Source organism: Brachionichthys hirsutus, chromosome 5 (assembly GCF_040956055.1).
Source record: "Brachionichthys hirsutus isolate HB-005 chromosome 5, CSIRO-AGI_Bhir_v1, whole genome shotgun sequence".
NCBI lineage: Eukaryota > Metazoa > Chordata > Actinopteri > Lophiiformes > Brachionichthyidae > Brachionichthys > Brachionichthys hirsutus.
Window position 1 is genome coordinate 6,073,602 of NC_090901.1, and position 24,609 is coordinate 6,098,210.

At 43.1% G+C, this 24,609-nt stretch overlaps 1 protein-coding gene across 1 annotated transcript in view; it reads right to left on the reverse strand.

Annotated features, from left to right (window-relative positions):
* necab2 (N-terminal EF-hand calcium binding protein 2) overlaps window positions 1-24,609 on the reverse strand; it is a 46,904-nt gene that overhangs the window by 15,491 nt on the left and 6,804 nt on the right. Inside the window, exons 3-7 of the mRNA XM_068739641.1 lie at window positions 14,831-14,939; window positions 11,735-11,760; window positions 11,425-11,522; window positions 2,067-2,203; window positions 1,382-1,506 (exon numbers count right to left, since the gene is read on the reverse strand). Coding sequence (XP_068595742.1) covers window positions 1,382-1,506; window positions 2,067-2,203; window positions 11,425-11,522; window positions 11,735-11,760; window positions 14,831-14,939 — 495 coding nt within the window. The remainder of the gene's footprint in view (window positions 1-1,381; window positions 1,507-2,066; window positions 2,204-11,424; window positions 11,523-11,734; window positions 11,761-14,830; window positions 14,940-24,609) is intronic.

Below are 24,609 nucleotides of genomic sequence, written 5' to 3' on the forward strand. Positions count from 1 at the left end.
ATTTAGCTGAACATAGTGCATGAGCATATAAAGCAGCCACACAGGGAATCTAATCCTTCACTTACTCTGACATTTAGTCCAGTATGAACCTGAGCCGATGGATTGTAAATTTAACCTGCAGCATGTAGAGATAAAAAAAAAAGCCACTTCTCTTCATAAATATTTCCACCCTATTACTCAAAATGTTGCATTTGTCATCATGTTGTGTTTTCACTTTCAACTATGTGAACATTTCCAGACTCCAGCCGAAGAAATAGATTTGACTTCAGTTTCCGCACAGAAAAACAAGCTCATTTGGAGCTTCAGAGGTGCTGATGGGGTCAGGGTTAGGGTCCGGGTTAGGTTCAGAGGTGCTGATTCTAAATTCTATTCTATTCTATTCTGCAAATCAAAATGTTGAGATGTTTTACCCCTCATGTCCAGCTCTCGGCCTCAGCCCAGTCCTTCATTGACAATGCAGTAATACTCAAAGTTCTCCGATGCCCCAGTCCCTGTTTCTGCTTTCTTGTGTCGCTGTCTGGACCAAAGTAAAAAATAATGGCCTGTTTTGTCACAGCAGAGTGTGGCTCATGTACAAAGACGACTGAACTCCATTCAGGCTGAGCGGGATGGCGGAATGTGTGTGTGTGTGTTGTGTGACATCCCAATGAAAAAAGGCTTAAAGCAGACTAAAGTAATTGTTTTAAACACATGACTGCAGAAGTGAGGCGATAAATCAAAAACCACTCTCACGGCAGCCCGACTCAGCTGAGATTTTATGTCCGCTTTTTAAATTAGGTCCAGCCACACTGAACTGGTCTCCTTGTGACGTCCTTGTTACCACAGTCACACATTATACGGCACAGAGCAACCACTGCATTGACAAACAACATTTTAAATGTGTTTTTTTCTACTCATAATTTTAAGATATATTGTGAGCTTGATTACATTAAACAACATTGATTTTAAATGGGTCAGACTGTTCACAGCACAACACAGTGCGAGGTTGTCGGATGTCACAGAGTGAATTAAAATGTAATGTTTAGATCTGTATCAGCTGTAATACTAACAGACATATGCATGTTAAATATGAATATCAACTAACTAAACTGTCTTCTTCCTCACCCCTTTCGCTTCCCTAAAGCCTGCCCGCTCATTTATCCCTGCTTTTGTCCGCTCTGCCTCATTCATTGTAGGAAAGCTGCATTAGAGCCATGCGGTTGGCTGATTGCCTTATTTGCAGTAAATGTTGAATGTCACTAGTGTGTTTCTCCGTGCGAGTTTGTGTTTAGTGGGTGAAAAAGATATGCCCTTTGTAAAGGGTGTCGATATGAGAGCAATCAAAGAGGCATATGATGTGTGTATGTACAGTAAATACTGAATGTGTGTGTGTGTGTATCACCTGAAGCAGTATTGATGGTCCTGACAGCCTCCCTGGCACTGACTCTGTTGTTAGGGGGGTAGTCAGGGACGGTGTTTTCATTGCGTTTCCCTGACATCCGTGGGCTCACCTTGGCCGGTATGTTACTGAAACAGAGTGATGGAGAGTCAGGATTCCAAGGAGAGAAAGTCCTCCGCCAAGCAGTTCAGTCTCCCTGTGTTGTGATTTACACCAAAAATGATTGTCCTATGTTTATTTATGTTTTTAGATTCCGTAACCATGAAAACAAACCTTTAACATCTGTTTCCTCAGGTATTAAAGACAGAACAAATCCATTGACCTGCTCCGATGTGGAATCGACTCAGCTATAAGACGACGCTTGTTACAAATCTCTATCTCTAATATTAATAGCACGGAAGACTGAAACACTGGCGTACCAACATTTATAGAAAAATCTCAATAACCTCCACAAACCGGATCCGATCCGGATTAAATTCAGTGGTGAGATAGAGCTCCCCCCCCCCTACATGATTGTGCCAAAATCCATAAACAACGGTCGCCGGCAAAAACATAATGTTCTTGGAAGAGATAACAAATAAGTTTTTTACACGGATACCACTGGTTGCCATCACAACCGCTGACATTCTCGGTTTTATACATAGCACAAACAAATGTCAAATCGATGATGACTTCCTGATTGGCTCACCCTGATTGGCTGTGCTGCTCATCAATGGCATCCACGGCACTCTCCACAGAACTCAGGAGAGACTGGATCTGATTGGCTGATTCCTTCAGGAGGAAACGGGTCACAAACTGCTCCACGTTGGTTCCTCTCTCATACACCTGAAAAGAAAATGTATAATAAATACATTTTTAGTCAACGTGCAGAGCCTACATCTTGCTACCCCCAACAAGACTCAAAGACAGGACCGAAATATGGGATGAAGCACCCTGATGACATCATCAAAGAGTCTTTGAACTGTTTGTCTCACAGGGGACACAGTGGAGGATTTAAATGTCTCAGATAAGACTGCAGCCACGGAAAGGCTTTATCACTGGCACCTTTTAATTATTTAAGGATTTGATTGCTTGCTAAAAACACCTCCCCTGGACACAACCTGTCTAATCATGGCTTAGCAACAGTAACCATGCACAGAAGCACAAGAGCAAAATATCTAAAAATTATGTTAATAGAAGCATGTGAAAAAAGGATCAGATCCAGATGACATTAAGTAGTGAGGTAGAGTTCCACCCCCCCCCCCCCCTCCTACATGACTGTGTCATATTCCATAAACATCAGTCAATAATCAACAGAGATTTAAATAAATAAATAAATTTGGAGCTCCATTGACTGCAATGTTAACAAAAAATTCAAAGTGATCCAGAATCCTGGATCTCTTCTGGATCATCACCAAAATTGAGTCATCTATTCCTGGTAACATTCCCATTTATTGAAAATGTCATCAAGATCTGTCGTAACTGTTTGGGTTATGCTGCTTACAGATAAACGCCGGCAAAAATACGACCCAATAATCCCGAAGCACAACCCAAAAGATACTACGAGATCGAACACCTTCTCCAAATCCACAAAACACACGTGAGCTGGTTGGGCGAACTCCCACGAACCCTCGAGCCGCCCGATGGAGGGTGTAGAGTCGGTCCAGTGTTCCACGACCGGGACGAGAACCGCATTGTTCCTCCTGCATCCGAGGTTTGTCTATCGGTCGGATTCCCCTCTCCGGCACCCGGGAATAGACTGACTGTAGCTTTCCCCTGATACAATTAAAGATTTTTAGGATTTTTCTTGTTTCTCTTGGAATGTGATGCTTCCTTCTCTGAGCCTCGTCTAAAAATCCAGGATGGATTTTACAGGATTTTTGATCTGCCACCATATTCACTGTGTAGCTAGGTGTGGCGAGTGATGCTTGATGAGCAGCTGGAGATTTAAGTCAGAATATGATTTGAAATCATCATCAAGCTCCCGGCACACCATTTATGGCATCTCCCAGCTTGCTCTCCAGAGACTGGAGACAGTTGGGTCAGCTGTGCTGTCAGAAGTCACAGTGCAGCGATTTGGGAAGACAATTACGGTTCATGTGCAGTCAGCCGTTCGCTGCTGCACTCTAATCAAAGATAAACGCTCCCACAAGGCGGAGAATCACCCAGGCCTTATTGACTCCCATTATCACAGTCAATGGCTTTTACTCACAATCACAAACGTGTCCGGGCACAAAGTGCAAACCCACAAACTTCAACGAGGCTTTTCTCGGTCTGCTCATCTTTTGAAAAGATTCCATTTTGCTTTTCAACATGATTGACGCGAGGCATAAATAATACATCTGTGTAGCACAATAAGCAACAGAAGCCAACATGCGATTGCTTGTGTGATTACAGAATCCTCTCCAGACTTTAGCCTTACACAATCCGAAATGACAACAGCAAAACAGGAAACACAACCGTGACGAGACGGAGGCATCCAGTATGGACAAAGTTCCACCCTGATTGGGCGAGGAGGCACTGGTCGACTTTTTGAAAAGGAAAAAAAAAAAAATCTGCATGATTCAGGATCATATAAAAATAATAAATAAAGACATATTGTGCTCATTGTGGCAAAAAAAAAAAGGTTGCTAAAACATTGTGAAATTTGAATTCAAAAACGTCATGTTTTATTTTGCTCCATCCATCCATCCATCCATGGATGGATATTTATTTTCAAATATTTGTATTAGCTCCAAATGTGATTCTGCCTTCTTCTCCCCCTCTCTCCCAGTTCCAGCCATGCCCCGTGGGCCCGGCTTCAAACCCTGGGATAGAAAAGCTGTGATCTATAATTCACACAGATCACCGACCTGGGAGGCGACGCGCCGTCAGCCCCGGCCGACTCTCCAGCACGCTGCGAGCGTTTCACCGGCAGCAGCTTCATCTACAAGCCACATCACTATTACAGGTCCGTACTGCGTTTTGCACGACATCAGATGGATATACCGTTACTGTCACTCGTAGTTACAGCATGCTTGCACATTGGCATTACCCTAGCAGTCGACGTGTCATTTACTGTTCATTTTCTGAATATGAATCAACACTGGATTTAAAGTAATTGCAAACGCTTGATTGCAGAATACTAAAGACAGCGACTTGTGTCGCTCAGTGGAGGATGCCTGAGCAATGGCGTTCTAGCAGGTTCTAATCCCCACACCTTTATTACACCTTCCCACGATGCTGTGATGGTTTAGAAGTACATTTACCTGTAAACAGTTGCATTCATGCTATTACCATATTTGCACATGCTCAGATCTGTGTGTGTGTGTTTCTGTTTTAAATCTTGCATGCGCTACTTGAGGCTAATAACAATCACTTGGGCTGCAGCGTGCTCGCACACAGTCTCCCGCGATGAGCTGGACCCTGGATGATTACAGCCGGCTGTAGGTGGTAATCAGTGATTACAGTAGTTTGTCTAGTTGGGGGAAATTATTCCATCATCAGATGGAGATACAGAGGACTTGTGCAGGGGGCGATAAGAGCCTCCAGTAATCTGCCGGGAAGGTTCTCACACACATAAAGCTCAGACGCAGTAACAGAGCTGCTGCATCCGCTTTCCTCTCTTCTTGGAATGCTGCTCAGGCATTAAACGTGTCCGAGTTACCGATGTTCAAACACGCACACCGTGCTATGCTTGAGGAAGACGTGCAGATCAAAAACGAACTGAACAAAAACGAACATTTTTTTTTCTTTTATTCAACAGTTTAAGTCCTATTATTATCACATTTAGAGAAAATCAAGCAATAAAAACAAACTATAAGGAACGCCCTACAGACGACTCTGGCTTCCTGATTAGGGATGTTTGCAAACAATTCCCTTATCGATTCTCTGGCTTCTTAATATTGAAGTACAAATATAAATGTACTGGATGTTCAACTATACGGTGTGAAATTTCAAATTATTAAGTGTGAAATTTCAAATCATATAAACAAATCTCAAACGCACGCAGATACAATGAAATAACTGTTCCATGACAACGTAAGCAGCTTCCACGTGATGAACACATCATAAACAAGCATCTGTCTGTGTTGTCATCTGCTGAATAATGAATTATGTATGAGGACAGTCGTGCATGTAGACGTGCTCGCTGGCTATTCGCTACGCTGTCCGTAAATTACGTCCATCTATCCTCAGGTTATGCTTCGTAGCATCACAGGAAGTCACTCTCATTGATTTCATTCACTGTTAACAAACTGGAAGGGTTGAGGTCAACATCAGGAAGTCAGTTTAGAATAGCATCCACCAATCTATAGCGGCTGCTTCTGGATAACGAGGCGCTGAGTTGCTGTCCTGTAAACCCCTGATCCAGAATGGATCCAGAATAGTGTCTGTGTTGGACGACAGGGGCGATGCGACGTGACGGATATAATGACTTCTTTCTTCCTCCTGCCACTCCATCGCCACAGTAGAGATAAGAAGAGAAGACGCCCAGCTTGTGGTTCACTGGCTGCATCCTGTGAGCGGGTTCTGTTCATGGACTTCCTTTCGACCAGTCTTCAAGTAGCTTCAGGCAGTGCGACGCCCACGTCTCAGCCTACCAGGATGCGTCTCGCCAGGCTTCCTGAGCTGCACATTGCTATGACTTATTAGTTTGATCTTTTCTCGCCATGGCAACCAATAAAAGTTGTGTATGTTGCAGCTCGTGTGCCATTAGATGCTGCCGTTTCTTTCAGTTCACGCCTTAAGCGGAATAAACGTTTAGTTCACAATTGTGTGTTGAGGCGGCGCTGCCTCCCCGTGGCAGTTCTCATTCTGATTGGATAACGGCGGATAATGGAGGTTTGATGTATTAGGAAGCACGGGCTCCCCGGCTGATCCGCTACCTCTGAAAACCCCCACTACCATGGCTCAGCTTCACACATCAACCAATTAAAATGGTATCCTAGCAACCCCACTCAATATGTCTCTGAGGAATACCATTTTAGCAACATGCAGGAAATGATATCTGAGCAGCAAACATCTTTATACACACAAACTATGAAATATGAGTCCCCGCAAACTGCCACCGACTCGCTGTTTTATTAAATCACAAGGATCTTTCTGGATTAATCTTCAGCGGCTACACATGCTAATGATCCGAATGAAGCTGCAGACCTTCATTTGTAGTCCCAGCTACAAACTAGCTGAAAATCTGTAGCCATTGAACGTATTTTGAAGAAAGGCAAGTTGTCTGGAGTCTTCAGTGAGAGAGAGAGAGAGAGAGAGAACCCACCCAGGTATCTGAGTAATGTTAAAACGGCATTCTTTTCTTTCATTATGTGATCATCTAAAAGTAATGTGAAAAACTCACGCAACATCACAGGTCTCTCTAGTGTGTATTTCTAAAGGCACACACACGCACACACACACCGACACCCACACCCACACACACACACACACACACACACACAGCATGCGTGAGCCATGACTCCATCTCTGTCCTCTCAGGCCACAGAGTGTTTAGCGAGTTTGCATGTCTGTCTGTATGTGGTTGAACAGTAATGGTGAGATTGACTGACAACTCCCTGCCCCTGGAGACATCTACCAGTCCATTAGCAAGACGCTAAGCTGCGGATGGACAGATGGACACACACAAACACTACACTATCAGCATCGAGTCCCTGCCAGTCAGAGTTAACTCTGTAGCTCACACAGCACAACCAAGCAGCAAAACCTAGTTATTGTTTTTTGGCGTATTGGGGTCCATCGTTGTTTGGGGGGGGCATTTGTAACTGCTGCTTTTTTTTTTTCTTCTCTTGCTAAGATTAATTGTCTTGTCAACTAATTTGACTAACATTGGTTTCAAATGATATATGCAAGAAAAAAAGAAATAACCCCCAAAAACAAACTAAAATAAATAAAAGGCATGGCAATTTTGGTTTAGAAATGACTGAAGGATGAAATGTTTTGAGACAAAGAATTTTTTTGGACTGGCAGCAATTTCATCAACAAAATATTGTATTTGTTTTCTGTTTATTCACAGACTATTCTAGAACTGCAGCATATTGTTAAGAGTAAATATACCATTTACGCCTGTATTCTTGTAAATTTAAAATCCATTAACAACATGATGATAGGGAAATATCCCCATCAAGTAAACATACAGTAAATGACAGTATATTAACTGTATTTGAATCTAGCGAGCGTATCCTGTATTCAATTATACATCAGGAATGTTACTTTAACACTACCATTAAACATAAGAAATAGGCATAACAGGCAGAAATATTCTGACTGACCACTCAAACCACCGGATACCATCCAAGGGAAGGCACTTTGAATATGTAGACCATAATAACCCCTATTAAATCTGACAGTGGCAATTCTATTGTTTATGGCCCCAATAACAATAAGAGTGTCAACTTAAGTCATTCAATGGGAGTTGCCTCGCCAGCACACGTTACTCTAAATAATACTATCCTTTTAAAGTGATGGAATCACATCGTGTTTCTCACAGAGTGCATTGCAGTCACTTTACAACATAATGCAGTTTGGATTTCACTGTGATTTTACAGCAAAGTCTTTGTTGCTGCTTGCTGTTCAGCCACTTCCTGCCGAGTCTAGTCCCGCCCCTGAACACATAAACAACCATGCAAGTTATTTTTTGAGGCGGAACCATCAAATTATTCATAACTATCTTTTTGAAAGCACATAACAGAAGTAATAATTTGACAATAAGAAAACATGGAAAAAGACAAAGCAGAAAAGGCCTCCATTACAAGTAAATGGAAAATTCCAGATTTTTTTGTATCCAGACAGGAATCCGGATCACTCTCGAAATTTAATGGGATCTAAGTTAGACCAAGGCCCATCTTGAGACTTGCTTTCATCAAGATCCATCCAGCAGTTTTTTCCGTAATCCTGCTAACAATCAGACAAACGGCGTCGAAAACAGAACCTCCTTGGCGGAGGTCATGAATGCAGTGTGATAAACACAGCTAAGCCTCAGGAAAATGTACAAACAGTGGAGATATGTGACCTTTGTAATGCATGCTCAAAAAATACACATTAAGTTCAATGTCAAACCACAATATGAGCATAAATCTACTTTTACTGAACCCTTGTGTGATTACAACCTGGAGCTGGGGACTTTTTTAGTGTACAGTACTTTTGTATTCAAACAGGCTCAGGTTACAACGACAAGAGAAGACAAAGTCCACTCCAACACTCCAGAACCAGCTGAACAGTATTCCCTAACAAGCCCATTAATTCCTGATGAATAAGTGATGAATGCAACATAAAGTCACGTCAGACCTTCTGCCTGAGATTCTGTTTCATCCTTTCATTCTTGATGAATGAAAGGATCTTCACTTCTCGCCACACCTCTTTCCCCTTCTCCTACTCTCCCCCTCTCATTGTCTTCCTCCTTGCACCCTTTCTCCTCCATTGATTTTCTTCTGCTGCCATCTCCCTCGTCCCTCTCAGGCTATTCTGTACAGTTGATTCGCCTCCTGATCTGCTTCATCTGAATCCTCATGAACAAAGGAGAGGATGAGGTGAGGGAGGGAGGAGGAGACTGCTGGGGGGTGAAAGAAGACAATAGATGGGGGAAAAGAGAGGCCAGAGGACGAGAAGATGAGGAGGCGAGTTAGATGAGGAGCGGCTAAAAAGCTTGTGGAGGGTCACTCGGCAGCATGAAGCAATTTCCTGAACAGGTTTTTAAAAAAATACAAGTTTAACAAGATTTTATTCTGGAAAAAAGTGTGTGTCAGTGTGTGTGTGTGTGTGTGTGTGTGTGTGCGCGCGTGTAGGTGTGTGTGTGCCTCACACGGCAAAAACTGTGAAGTGCTAATGAGAGCAGATCTTAACATTTATACAAGACAGACAGGAGACGTAATGAATTCCTCTTCTTTTCTTTTTGTTGCCTGCTCACACCGTCATTACCCTCAAAAACACACCCACACACACGCATACACACACACACACATCCTTATGGAAGGGGCCGATACCTGCAGTTTCTATTCAATTCAATTCAATTCAGTTTATTCGCACATCAACATCAGTTATGCATACATATCCAGTGACCTTCAATATATCAGATTTTTTTTTATTGTTAAAGAATTAAAACAAAATGTAAATCTAGAGTTCATCAAGATCAAGATCAAGATCAAGAAATCTTTAATGTCATTCATACACTCTCATGCACGAACGAAAAACAGCACTCAGGTCCCAGCTCGAGGCACACAACACACATTCATTCAACTTAAAGTAAATATATACACAAAATTAAAAAGTGATGCTACTAGAGCATCGTCTAGCTAGGTTTGGCTGAGGCGATCACAAGATGTGGTAATCAATAAACACTCACAACTCCAACATGGCTGCGCTGATCAGAGTGACTTCAACATGACACGGATGCAGTTAATAAAACCTATCGATCAAAGTCTCTTGCTGAATGGTCATGCTGTGACCTACACTTTGACAGCGCATGCTTCTGCAAAGGTCTCCCTGCAACATACAACGCGGTCCGTGTAATGGTGTTTTTGTGGCCCATGGCACCCGAGATTCATTAAAATGAAAATATTTAATTTGGATGCTGGCATAAAGAGGAACTTCTCCGGACAGCGTCTTCAGGATAACAGCATTTGCTCCTCCCTTATTTATGTTTTGAGGACAACAGACTTGCGTGGGTGAAATAACGGCCACTTCCTTTGGGCATTATAAGGATAATCACATTTAACTGCTTGACTGATCTGAGGTCAGAGGTGATTTGAGATGATTAATTACCACTAATTATTTTGTGATTAGCACTTTTACGGAATCGCAAGAGCCTCCTCAAACAGGCAGCGGTGATTGCTGCCAGTGACTAATACCTTGAATAATGAATACTGCATGAGCTGAATGGAAGTATCACATTTGCATTGTTAGCGTGGGAGCACAAAGGGAGAGATGATGGCTGATTGTACGCATTAGACCTTTTTCTAAACTACAGCCTGCACGTTTGTGCAGGTATTTGTTAATAAACGTGTTGTTTAGTGGTTCAGAATGGATTGGCGAGATTATTACGCCACAGCAGAACCGAAAATGCTGCTGGGGTATAAACCTAAACTACATTTTCTGGAGGATTTATCGCTGCTGCAGCCTTCCCTAATGTTCCAACGCAGCACTTTAGAGAAAATCTAAATCCTTCTCCTGCACAGCACTGTGGGAAAACACAGAGTATAAAGGGGGCCTTCATCTTCCTCTCCTTCTCGCTGTGTCTCTAACCACTGGAGTGAATGGAAAGCTAATCAATTCTCACTGGGCTCCTAAAAGGCCATGGCCCAGGCGACGGCCCTCCGCTCAAGCTAATATCACGCTCTGCCTTTAAGCTCCAAACTCGCCACCGCCTCACATCGGCCCTGATTTGATCAACGGATCCGGTTTTTACATGGACGGTTTACAAATACAAAATATATAGGAATAAATAAGATGTGGGGAATAATGAGACCAGGAGTAGACACACATGCAGCGATTACTGGCTGCACGGTGAATTGGGTTCTTAACCCTTCTCTTGGATCAGTGTTTTTCAATCTTGGGGTCGCGACCCCACTTGCATAGCAGAAAATGTAGAAGATGCAGCCTCTGTTCATGAAACAGATATAATCTCTGTCTCTGCAGTAAAATCTGAAACACACTTGCTACCGGACTCTTTGAGCTGGTCGCTCCTCTACACAGCAGTTTTGCAGTTCTATTACACCCATAAAGTGTGTGTGTGTGTGTGTGTGAGAGAGAGAGAGAGAGAAGAAAGGAAAACAGCAGATAAAGCAAAAGAGCAAGAGACACTCGACTGGCTGTGTGTAAGGGCGAGCCAGTGTGTGTGTGTGTGTGTGTGTGTGTGTGAACCCTGACATGAACAGGGTTAAGAACCAGCAGCTATAGCACAAAGGGGAAAACGAGGGTACCCCATTAGTGTTTCCCAACTCACACACACATACTGACAATCTGAACCAGAACAAGGGAGAAACTTGACAACCCATTGCTCTGCTTTGTTACAAAATTCTCACAAACACACTACCAAATACACACACACACACACACACACACACCTACACACACACACACACCTTTTTGGTGAAGTCCATGGCTTTGAGAATGGACAGGTTGAGTGTTTCCAGTGAGGCCAGTACCCCCTCATAGTCACCCATGTGCTTTGCAAAGTAGTCTGTAAAAACACACACATTACAAAATTAGCATAAGTTTTGAAGTCACCAAATAGTTGGCCAGGTTTAGAAACGTAGCCGAACTAATATCAGATATTCTAAAAAATAATTGCATTTCAACTGAGAATCACTTTTTAATAATAGATAAGAGAGAGGATGCCAGTGACAGGGACGTGCGTGTGCGTGTGTGTGTGTGTGTGTGTTGTCTACTTACCACACAGCTCCTTAGTGTCAACATTACTATCACAGAATTGTAGAGGAGCATCAGAGGGTGAAAAAAGTAGGAAAGGAAGGGAGAGGGATGGAGAGAAACAGGGTCAGAAATAGAGGAAAGACTTTTTGCATGCATTTCTCTCTCAAGCACACACACACACACACACACACACACACTTGGAGTTTGGCAGGCAGGGAGCAATCTAACAGGACTCTGGCAGGACTCTGAATCAATCCATTGCCATCCTTCATACTCCGTTCTCTGAGTGGGGACTCATTTGGCAGTGAAAAAGACTCCCTGGTGGAGAAAAGAACCAGGGATGAGGGGAATGGATGGAGAGAAGGATGCAGATGAATGGTGGGAATGAAAATAGGAAGAGAAACAAGCCAAAAGATGGATGTGAGATGTGGGACAGAATAGGATGGACGGGAAGAAACGCTCCATCTGTTAATCTTACTTACCGGTACATTGTTGTTTTAATATTCACGAGGAACGCATCGTGTCCTTAATGCTTTTCTTGGACTGACTGGTCCTTGTTCGACACTAATTTATGTTAATAAGCAGCAGATTCTTTTTAAATTCATGTGGTTCTGGCCAAATTAATTCTAATTTATCATTGTGACAGACGGGCTTCAAAAATACCCCCCAAAAATCTAGCTTTACCAATCATTAATGGGTTTTTTTTTAATTAACATGCATTTGGGAATGCTTATCTGTGTTGTCAAACTCTTCCAACATTTGGTTGGCTAAAATGAAAAAGTGGCAGATTGTTTACTATTTGAATGCAAATTTTCACAGAGGAAACAAACAGTAATTATATTGTTCTCAGCCCAACAGTCCCTTTAATTAAATTCCATTTGTTTTATCTAACCTCTCTCATCTAACAGCCAAAACATTTATAAATACCAGTAACTAGATATCACTTTTCTTTATTTGACCAAAATGAACAGTTCAACGCGCTCCTTGTTTCTGATCCGTCGCCATATTGGCAACCATCGAGGGCGAGATGTATACTGTGAGTGGTCCCCACAGCAAATCAACTTTCTCCACTTCACCCTGTCCTTTGCATCGTCCTCAACACCAGCCACTCTCATGTCCTCCATCACTACGTCCATGTATCTTCGCCTGGGTCGACCACTAACCCTGCTCCCTGGCAGCTCCATCCTCAGCATTCTTCTACCGTCTCTCCTCTGGACATGTCCAAACTATCGAAATCTGGTCTCTCTGACCTCGTCTCCAAAACGTCTAACCTTCAATGTCCCTCTTATTGTCTCATTTCTAATCCTATCCAACCTGGTCACTCCCAAGGAGAACCTCACATCTTTCATTTTGGCTGCTGTTTGCCTTCTAGGTTGGATTCCGGTCTCATTGAAACTCATCTTCTCCGTCTACTTTTGCTGAAATGTGCTATGATGCTGCTAACAGGCACGCAAACAGACGTTGAACACATGATCTCATTGGCAGAGGATTTATCAGGGTTCCTCCTTCCTCCCAGTTCATCCTTTCTTTATTTCTTCATTAGTTAAAAAGGACGGGTCCAGATCGTGTGCTCCTCCTTGTGAACCTGCTGACTTCCTGTCAGTTTACGGAATTGACTAAATGAGGATAAAAGACCATTTATAAGGCACAAACAAAACGAAATGAAAAATGTCACAAACTGTCTGCATGTCCCCTGAGAGCTCATATCGCTGAAGAAGAAGCGCAGCGAGGACTTGAAGCCAGACGTGGCTGAAGACAGGAATGAGTGACATATGGAGACAGAATAGAAAGAGCGAGTAGTGAGAAGAGTGACAGAAAGCTCCTACAACAGGCTGGCGGGGAAAGAAAGCTGGAGATGAAGAAGCGATAGAGACGGCGATAATAGGCTGGAAACAGGACGGGGCTCGTTCTGTCTGCCCCCTCCCTCCTCACCATCCATCAACTTCCTGCTTCGACAAAAAGCTCACGCCGTAGTTTCTTCTTACACTTCGACCAATCAACAACCTGCTGCCGTATGATAATGCTGAGGTCTTGCATGAGGCTGCCAAGTCTACTTTACTCTAATGAGTAGAATCTGTCCACTGCACTGAAGAGGATTTAGAACGCTCATGATGTCAGAGGGACGGCGTCGGCCGCATGGTCCACTTACTGAGCCAATTTTAAAACATTCTCCATAAATGGCTGAGCAGGATGGATGTATACGAGGGACCTAATTCAATTCAACAACCATCATAAAGGTCAGCATTTGTTCTGCTTGGTTTCATTTTATTTCAAGCCCCTGCGGGTTTCCGAGGTCGCGTAAATTAAGCAAGGCGGTCTTGTCGTATCAGACTAAGTCAGCACACTTCTCCTGATTACAGGCCAGAGGAGCTGATTGACTCATTAGGGTCAGATAATGACAGCCAATCAATCAGAGTGTCCAAGGGAGCAGTCTTTTTGGCATTAGTCTTCCTAACCCTTCAGGACATTTACATAAATGTGTTTTTTTACTGTCAACGTTTAAAGAGACTGAAAATGCATGTTTATTCGTTGGCGTTCGAGGCAGCGTGGCCCTGTGGCTTTATATGACTGCTTTATTTGTTCTATACTTATGTTTTCCATTTCATTATTTCATGTTCTTATGCTCCACTTATTTGTGCTTTATTCTTGCACGGCCCTTTGTACAAGCTACTGTTGTTTAAAAGTGCTCTGACTATAAATAAAGATGAGTTCAGTAATGTGTTTCGCAGACTTAGCAAAAATCTATAATTCTTAGTTTTTTTTCCTCCAACAAAGATGCAACCAACAAAAATGTTGTGCTATACTCTACATCACATATGCATGGATGTTATTTTTAAAGTGGCCCTTGAGTTACAGCAGTCTTAGATCCACCCCTGGCACACACACACACGCACACCGTATGATACTAAGTACGAAAACACAACAGTGCTGTACATCTTTTTTTCCCCCCTATAACAGATAGTGTGATGCAAAAACAAAAACACACAATTAGCGATGCAATGAGCGCCTATGTGTAAACGTACAAGCACTCTATGTGAATTGATTGCATGCACAGCTCCACCGCCGTGCTGCAGACAAACGCGCCCATGCAACAGCAGCGTGTACCGTAATGCTGACCTGGTGTTATCAGAGTCGATGGTGTGAAACAGCTTCTCCAGTTCGTCTTCGTTCAGCGTGCCGTCAGAGAAGAATGCCTGGAACTCATCCAGAGACAGCTTCCCGTCGTCTGCAAGACAAACATGCACAAACTCGAAATGCTTTCTCACTTCGCTCACACAATCTTCTCATGTAGCCTCGATATTTCCATGATACACAATATTATGTTCAACCTTGCATATTTTTGTCTAATCGCATAGTTTATCTGCCTCTGTTGGACAGCGAACAACAAGATTCCCACAGTTCCCTCTCTGCACTTGTTTCCCCATTCTCATTACATTCTCTACTCAATTTTATCATGCAAAAAAAAATAAAAAAATAAAGAGGCTAAATCAAAATCAACTAGAAAAACACTCGGAGAGCACAGACCTACGCCGAGCAGCTCATTCCCCTCCTAACTGGATTCACACCGTCCACATGGTGATCTGGATCATCATCAAAAGGTGCTAGATTGTTCTTGGTACCTTTATACACCAACCATGAAAAGTAAAAGTGAATCCGAGTTGATGTGTATTTTGAACTGATTTTCAAATCCGTAAATAGGTTCTAATGTTAAAATGTAATATTTTTCCTAACGTCGTTCTGGATCCGATATGGGTGAAATTCGTTGGTGAGATAGTATGGTCAGGTGTAAACAACACTTCCAAGCGTGCTACATGACAAATAAAGAGTTCATCCTCTTCTTCTTCTTCTAATATTTCAACTTTGACTGGTGTGGACAGAGTCCTACCTGTCACCTGTATCCAAAGTGATGTTATAGTACATTTAAACATAAATGCAACAAGGTGAGTAGTTAAAACACGGCTTGGACTCCTTCCTGCATCTGCTTGCTCGCATGCCGCTCTGACTCACCACACGACACAGAGCTACACATCAAATATTAATCCCCTTGCCCTCAAAGTGTGTTTGTCCTTGAGTGTGTCTGACTGGATTCACCAGGTTGAGCTGAGAGGAGAGCACTGGAAACCAGAGGGAAATAACTGCAGCCTTAAAGAAGGATGAATTCAAATGTGCGGGAGATAAGACTCTAACGACCACTCTATTATCAGCTGTGGGATCAGGGAAGCATTCATTTATGAATTTAACCTTTGATCACAATTTTCTTTTCGACCTTTTTCTGCCTCAGTCAGCTGCACTTCCTGGCTGCAGGTTGAGTTTTGACTCGACTCGCAGGAAAAGGCTCCAGAGGGTTTTTAAAGAAGACCGACAAAACTGTCAAAACCCATCACAAACTCCACAACCATGTCCTCTCCGACCGTCTCACTTCACTCCGTCTCCCTTTTAGTCTCACCATATCTTGTATGTCTCGCCTCTTGGAGCTGAACCTCGGTTGTTGTTCCTTATGTGGATTCTATTCTTCGTAATTAGGTAGTTTTCTTTGAGTGGAGGTCAGCACAACCTTCCCTCCATAGAAGATATACTTGTTTTGCGTTAGACTGCTGTGTCTTTTGTTCACAGCACCAGGTTCACTCTGCTGAGACGCCCGAGACGTTTATTTGGCCTCTGCAGCCAAGACTATTTCTAACATGAACTGAAAGCACAGTCACTGGGGTCTAGTTCAGCGGTGACCCAGTTTACTGCATCCAGACAACAAGCATGGTTAGACCCAATTAGGAATTTCCCAGTAGCACACCAGAACCACAGCGCCATCCAGCAAAGCAAATAACTAGCTAACCTCATTTCATGAAGCATGAAATGCTATCAATTCATCCATTCATTCATAAATATTCTGGAACCACTTTTCTTGTGTAGGTACGAATGGGGCTGGAGCCTGTTCCAGCTGATAATGGGCTTGACAAAGTACACGTCAAACAAACAAAAAATACATATGGTACATGCTCTGATACACATGCATGGTGCAACATGTATGTTCTTTATTGGGAATAATTCTTGCTGCACGCACCCATTAGGACAACCAGAGCATCATTCAGAGAACATTTCTACTGCTTCCTGTGATACTTTCACCCCCAAGTCATCTTTACACCACCCCTGACAACTACTCTAAACACTATCCGCATATGTTTAAGAAAGAAAAGATTATGCAGAAGCCAAGAGCTGTCAATAGCCGCTTGCTGAAATGGCCTTTATTTTACAGTCCAAAACGGCCCGTTGGAATTCGCTTTAATGAAAAGAAGATGAGGTCTGAAAGAGCGGAGGAGATGTGGAGGCAGTCCAGGCGTCCGCCGTGACACATTACATTCAGAGTACAGAACTGAAATTACATTACTAGTGAAGATAAGATGCTGCTGGATGTAGCCTCGTATTCAAGACTCCATACAGAGCGATACTGATGTTCTCATCGACTCACACGGCGACTATCTAACTGTCCCCACTCGCTGAGCACCCACACATTCATTTCTCAGGCTAACATCGAGACCTTCGAGTGAAGGTGCCAAGGAAGGCTTTGTTTCTGGACTATTAGGGCAGCAACGCTAGAGGGCAGACTGTTGGTTTTACTACCGTGTGTGTGTGAGAGAGATAGAGCAGCCGACCCACTGTGTTCACTGATCGGTTTTTTTCAGTGCAGACTTAGCACTTTGTTCGTCCTGCTGGGCTCCACATCCTGCTCAAAGCACCGACGAGGAAGAGACACCTCTTCCCTTCTCTTTCTGTCAGAACACGCCTAACACACGCATGTGCCGTTTTACACACGAGTCGTGTTCGTCTCTAAACAACATATTTGGTCCTGGTTTACTCTTTTCTCTTTCTTTGCGGTTTACATTCTGATATATTTTTTTTTTTGGGGGGGGGGGGGGGGACTACATGATGGGTTGTCATAGCAACAAGATGGGAACTGACCCTCCATTTGGGCTCACACTCTGCTGGAGGTTTGAAAGGCTGCTTTTTTTCTCTGCCATGTTCTTGCTCATGGGGGAAGCGCTGAGTCTCTGTTGGATGAAGAGTTTGGTAGAGACCAGTTTGTTTGTTTTTTTAGAAAGTGCATTGAGATTAGTTTTGTTGTGATCTGGTGTTACTGAAATAAAATGTCATTTATTTCCCCCTATGTAAACTACTAACTCTCAAATGCTTTAGTTCACATTATTAGGACTCAGTTGGGGGCTTTGCTATAGACATTATGAGAACGTGGTGCGGAACATTCTGAAGGGGAACGCTTGCTTATTCTTATATTCTTGCTCTGTCATTCCTTTGGTTGTGCTGATGTCTCTTTTAGTCTGCCTCGTGACAGCAGTAGAACTTAGCATTCAACATCTGGTTCTGTTGGACTTGCAGGTCCTTCTATCACCATGTGGGTGTGTACCGGTAAATCTAATTATAAGGAGGATGGGCGACTTGGTGGAGTTCTGCGCTCTCTTTGTGCATTTCTAGTTAATATGCAATTGCTAGAAAACTAGGTGACACAAGAGAGCAGCTCCAGCAGATGATCATCACTCACCCTTATGTATTCTCTGTCTCAGCAGAGAGTGGAGTGATGTAATCATCATCAATCTGCTGGCTGAATATAATAATGTTATCATTAGACGAGTGTGGCTGCAGACAACACACAATGTTGTGTGTGTGTTATACATGTATGATGTAGGAACCATGTGTATGTGTGTCGGTGGTTCTCCCTAATGATGAGTAATCCTAGGTGATGGCAGGTAATAGCTGGCTGTCAGTGCACCGGTGAGGATGATGCATTCTGGTGTCTCCGCTGCAGACCCTACCAAATAAAACCAATCGGCATCCATTTGGGGGGGGGGGCTCCTTTGCACACAGATGGGGTTTCATAGCTCCTGTTACCGCCACATACCCTCCCAGTAATGCCGCCTGTAATTGACTACTCTTCCCACAACAGTGCTTTTTTAATGCAGCGAGATGGTGGTTAATGGCAGATAATAGACAACCCATCAAACAAGGTCATTTGGACTTATTGCACTGCCCTCTTTGTTGTTAGCATTATCACATGGAGGCCCGGCGGTTCGGCGGATTAACAAGCCTGCCACGAGGCTGTCCATATTGTCCTAATCCATGGACAGATCTGTTCTCATTACAAGCAGCTGCAAGTATCTTCATGTAAGAAGAGGGTGCTTATTATGTATTGCCTCTGACTGTGGGATTCATTTCCGTAGGGATCTTTGAGCAGAGTGTTGTTACTGTCAAACTGCCATAATCCAGACTAAAGAAGTTCATAAATGGGCATTCATAGACCTGAGGCTATAGTGTAGAGACTACTGCCCAGGTTATACATGAGGTTCCCCTCAAGGCTGAAAATACACCGTGAAATATTCTGTATGTTTCTCAGGCTAGAAAAAAGTACATTTGTATTATGTGTTTTCATCTGGAGGCAATATTCTTCTAAAAGACAGTTTACATGAGTCATAATAAGGGGTGCAATGTACAATGAATTAATTACGTTATATGAACATATGAGTGGACCACAAAGGCTTCAGTTAACACTAGCATTTACAACGGGATCTTTCACAAATTTCAAGACACGGTCCGGATCAGGAATGGCACTGTGCACATTCTGCGAGACATTTACTCACTCCATCGTGAATTTACTAAGCTTTTACCCACAATAATGGGTGTCAAAAGGACAGAACAATTAAAGAAGACATACAATGGAAGAGCATTTCCTTCCTCAAACACAAGATAGACAATATCAATGGTCTGCGTGAAGGAAACAGACCGTTGGAGATATGAGGGCTATTACCTGCCATTCAAAGTCAAGAGTCTCCAAAGTGAAGACTGAGACCTCAAACATTTTACACAGTGCAAGAGGTGAGCATCAAGCGACATCTTCATGTACGCCGTTGAGAAGCAGCCCAAATTACACTTTACTCTGAACATGAGAGTGGGGCAGAGTGTAGATGCACGAGTACAAGCCAAGGTGTGATGTGTAACACAGCAGTGTTCGCAGCTTGCGTGACGTTCAGCATATGTTCCGAGCAACACTTTTGAAAATATAACCTCCTTGGCGGAGGTAACTAGAAAGCTGTCAGATATCGCATACCTCCGCCAACGCCAAAATCTGGACGATCGAGAAATCGTTTCCAGACATTGTCAACCCATACACTTGACTTGTTTATTTGAGATGTAGTTCAATCGGTATTCAGGCCTCTGAAGAAAGTAATAGCCACAGTTGTACTGTGAAACATTTATTGCCCTCTATTGGAATTTCCCACATTCCAATTGTGATCTGGATTAAGTTCGAGATCACAACAAAGCATGAGTTACCAATGTAACTCTTTAATCACTGTTGGCCCCTCTTTGTCCCCCCATACCTCCCAGCCTTCTCCTCCCTTGGGTCCAGGCTGAACCATCTCTCCGTCTCTCCGCCAGATGCTGGTTTTGTGTCTGTTCTTCTTGGCAGCCATGTGTAGCAGGGATATACAAGACATGAATTATGTCGGATGAATTGAATTATTTGCATGAGAATATCCGGTGTCTGATCAGTATGAATTTTAATTCACTCGTTTTGTCCGTGTTGCACGGTCAACCGGGACTGCAGGCTATTCCTGCATGCATTGCCTCTGAATGGAGAGGAACACAATGGGTTTGCCATCACCGAGAGAAAGCTGAAAAACCAAAAAAGCAATCCAATCCAAACTGATGCCAGCTCCATGCAGAGTGGAGCCGAACCCCAAGCAGTGCAAACCACTGAGTCACGCTACAATTAGGGTTCCAGAAACAATCTCCCTTCTTTGAAGACAATTGATTGCGTGAAGTGAAGTGGGTTTCCGTCTGTACGTATAGCAGATGTTGTACTGGATAGCAGCCGCGGAGTGAATATTAAATCCAAGCTGCCAGTATGTCAGTGGAGTGTGTCGGCAACATGGGAGCAGCCGAGGCACAACTGCAGGTGTAGAGGGAGACACATATCAAAGAAAAATAAAAATTGCACTAAGATCAGAGGTGGTAATTAAGCCAAATGTGTGACAGACCCAACAGAGAGTTGTTCAATGGAGTACAGCAGACCGGCTGGAACCGTAAGTTGTATGCACGGCCAGAAGAGCTGAAAGTTAAAGCTACCGCCACTGAAGGAAGAAGAATTGAATGATTATTTTACTAAATATATTTTTTTTTGTTAATGCCTCCATCGTAAGCAAATCAACATTCTCTACTTCACCCTGTCCTTTGCATCGTCCTCCCCAACACCAGCCACTCTCATGTCCTCCTTCACTACGTCCATGCATCTTCTCCTGGGTCGACCTCTAGCCCTGTTCCCTGGCAGTTCCATCCTCAGCATCCTTCTACCGATATAGTCCCCGTCTCTCCTCTGGACATGTCCAAACCATCAAAGTCTGGTCTCTCTGACCTCGTCTCCAAAACGTCTAACCTTCACTGTCCCTCTTATTGTCTCATTTCTAATCCTATCCAACCTGGTCACTCCCAAGGAGAACCTCAGCATCTTCATCTCCTCCACTTCTAGCTCTGCCTCCTGTCTTCTCCTCAGAGCCACTGTCTCTAAGCCGTCCATCATGGCTGTCCTCACCACTCCCTTGTAGACCTTTCCCCTCATCCTCGCTAACGCTCTCCTATCACAGAGCACACCTGATACTTTCGCCCACCCGTTCCAGCCTGCCTGCACATGATTCTTCACTTCCTCTCCACGTTCTCCATCACTCTGCAACCTTTGAGATGGATAGACGCCACATATAGAGTTGTGTTGACTGACCTAATGTTTAATTAATTTTCGGCTTTCCATTAAACCGAACTGAGACTGAAAATTAGCATTTTAACAGCTGGCAGTTGAACCAACAATGATTAAAACTTGATCTGAGCAAAATGCTGTTAGCCATGTGCAGGGTTAATTATTTGATGAGAGGAGAGCAGAGGGGCGAACTTTAGTATCATGGCAACAACAGCCCATAAAATCCCCTGGGAGGATGCTGTAACCAGGGGCAACTGAGTGGTAACCGGAGTTGCCGTATCCTTGATCTCAGGCTAAATGCGTAAATACAGATGCTGAAAGAACTTCATTTTTATATTTTTATTCATAAGAGGTTCTTGGCTTGCTAAGACTGATTATCACTAGCAATGTTGGGAAACCACAAATAAAAGCAATCACTGTTTGAGTCTATCCCATTCTGGTTGTGATCTGGGAGATCTTATCACACACACACACGTACACACACACACACACACACACACACACACACACACACACACACACACAGCAAGGCCAGAGCGTTAATTATGAGGCACGTAAATGTCGTGTCCTGAGGGCCCTGGTGCTTTTAAGGCTCATAACAGGAGAGTCTTCCACTCTTCCAGTAATACACAAAGATACTGATCAGTGAACGTGCATCCTTTCCTGAGTGACAGCTCCCAGCCGCTGCTCATTAAGAGAGGGAAAGTCAGGAAATACCAGCCACAGCTCGACTCCCAATATGAACAAACAGAGAGCAGCTCGGTACTGCCAATCATCTGCTGTGGCTGCATTCACCATGGCAACCTCTCCGCTATGGCAGGTACTCCCTCTGCGACTGATTGCATTGAATTCCCTTCGACTTTGTCTCCGAAAAATAAATGCAGATGGCAGATTGCATCCCTTCAGATTTTGAGTGATGTAAAACAGTCGTGTTTGAAAGCGCTGGACAAATGTGCCATGAAGAGAAATATTCCTAAAACAATACCAGGAGAATAACGGGATGATGTAGAAAACAGACGCTTCTGGTTCAGTTTAAGGTTTGTAAGATGCTAAGTTAGCCTGATAAGCTAATGTAACTGTTTTATCTCATTCAATGTGGCTCTGGCTCTCATTCTGAAGACTCAACGCCTCAGTTTACAATCACTTGGATACAGAGGAGAATTGTTTTCAGTCAGATTTTGCATAAAAATCCCCCAAATATTTGTTTGTGTGATAACATTTCACTCAGATTGAGACATGTAAATGTGAAGCAGACAAATAAAACTCAAATACTGTAAAAGCACAAGTATTTTAGTGAGAAATTTGAGAGGTTCGGTTGTCAAATGAAAAACTGCCATCCATCATAGATGTTTACATTCTCCAGGAAGGGAGTCAAACATTTTCCTGAGCCTCACAACCCATTGTGCCTCTAAATGAGCCGAGCAAAGAGAGCCACAGATAAAAGACCATCTTCCCTGTTTGGGGCCCACCTTAGTAAATTTGACATGCATCCTGCAGCTGGAATTGTCTGGAGTGAAACAAGTTTTCCAACCCAACTCGATAAAATAAATTGCTTTCTTTCATCGTTTGGATTGCAGAATCACTTGGGATCTGTCCACGGTGGAGCCAAAAGTCTTGTCCAATGTCCGCACTCCAGGATAAGGGGCTACAGACATTTTTAGGGAGCCTGTTAAGCTGTATCCAGTCTCCTTGTGGTAGTGGTTCCTTTGCTGCACTGTGTGTGTGTACTCCAAACATACTGTAAACTTATTATTGGAAATGTAAAATGTATTTGATCATTTTACGTGTCTCCCAGAATAGGTTTTCGCTGTGCAAAAAAATGAAAACTACAACGGTGCTCCGTGAGGTCGCTGTCCGCTGCTGGTACTGTATTCCTGTAATTCATGTCACAATAAGAAACTCTATAGAGCAGAAACTTTACCAGCACGCCCGGAAGAAGGAATATGATCCGTATTATCATCGGCCTCGCAGCCCAGCAGGCCACTAATGGTGCAGCTTTGTACCTACTTTTGAACAGCGCTATCAGGTAAACATGCTCAAAGCTGCCCGAGCAAATGAATTCTGCATGTAGCTGCACACACAAAACATGCACACACCCACAACAGACTTCATAGAGCGACAAAGCTAAAGTTCGCTGAGCTGTCCCTGCAGTGCAAGCACACAAGACGCTTAGCTTCTACAGAGTATATTTGTATAACGAAAGCAGACCCTAAAATGGAAGGGGCGTTTCTCCCACCTGGATTTAGTGGGATTTAGAGTTACAGGGTGACACGTTAGATTAGTTTTTTATATAATTCGCTGGGAGGCCACATTGGAATCCAGTTCATGATGAAGCATTTTAAATCTGATTGCTCCACTTCAAAAATGTCAAAGCAGAGAAATCATCCACAGCAATTAAAATTTAGAATACATTTACATTACAAGCAGAACATGATACTTTGCTCAAATTGAGTGAAAATGAAATCTGACATGTTCAGCTTCATCATTTCTTTGATCTTTGGTTTCAATCCTTCCCTCACTCAAAACATCAATCAATATTATCTGTGCTTATTGAGACCTGTGTGCAGGTTCAATAAAACTGGTTGTGAGACTTGATAATCCCAGTAGAACAGGTTAATCTGATTATGTAAATGTATCACTGGGTCTTTTTTGGAGTGTGCTTTTCATGATGGAATTGCTTTTTGGTTAGGTTTGATTTGTGATTTAGATCAAATTGGTTTCAGAGGCTTTCTAAGAATGAAAGGAAACGGCACCCAGGATGCTTTTCTGCTTTAATCTGTGGTCACCGTAATCTCACGGTGGTTCAGAACCATCTCCAGGCAGGTTCACAGTTTCTCAATGAGCTAACAGCAGTCTTCTCATTTGTCTGCGTCCCTGATCCACGATTTTCTGCAGGGAAGCACAGTGTCTCATCAATAGCAAGACGTTTTTTGTTTCCTAAAGAATCACTATTTATGAAAGATCTTTTTTAATATTTCCTCAAACCAGAAAGGCCGATTGTTCTGATCTCGCACTGGCAATAAAAATAGCAAGATCTACCACCAATGAGGTTTTGCGGCATTAGATGAAAATTTCCAAGTGACCAAGAATCCAGAATCTATTCTGGATCATCACCAGAATGTAATCATCTGTTCCTAGTAAAATT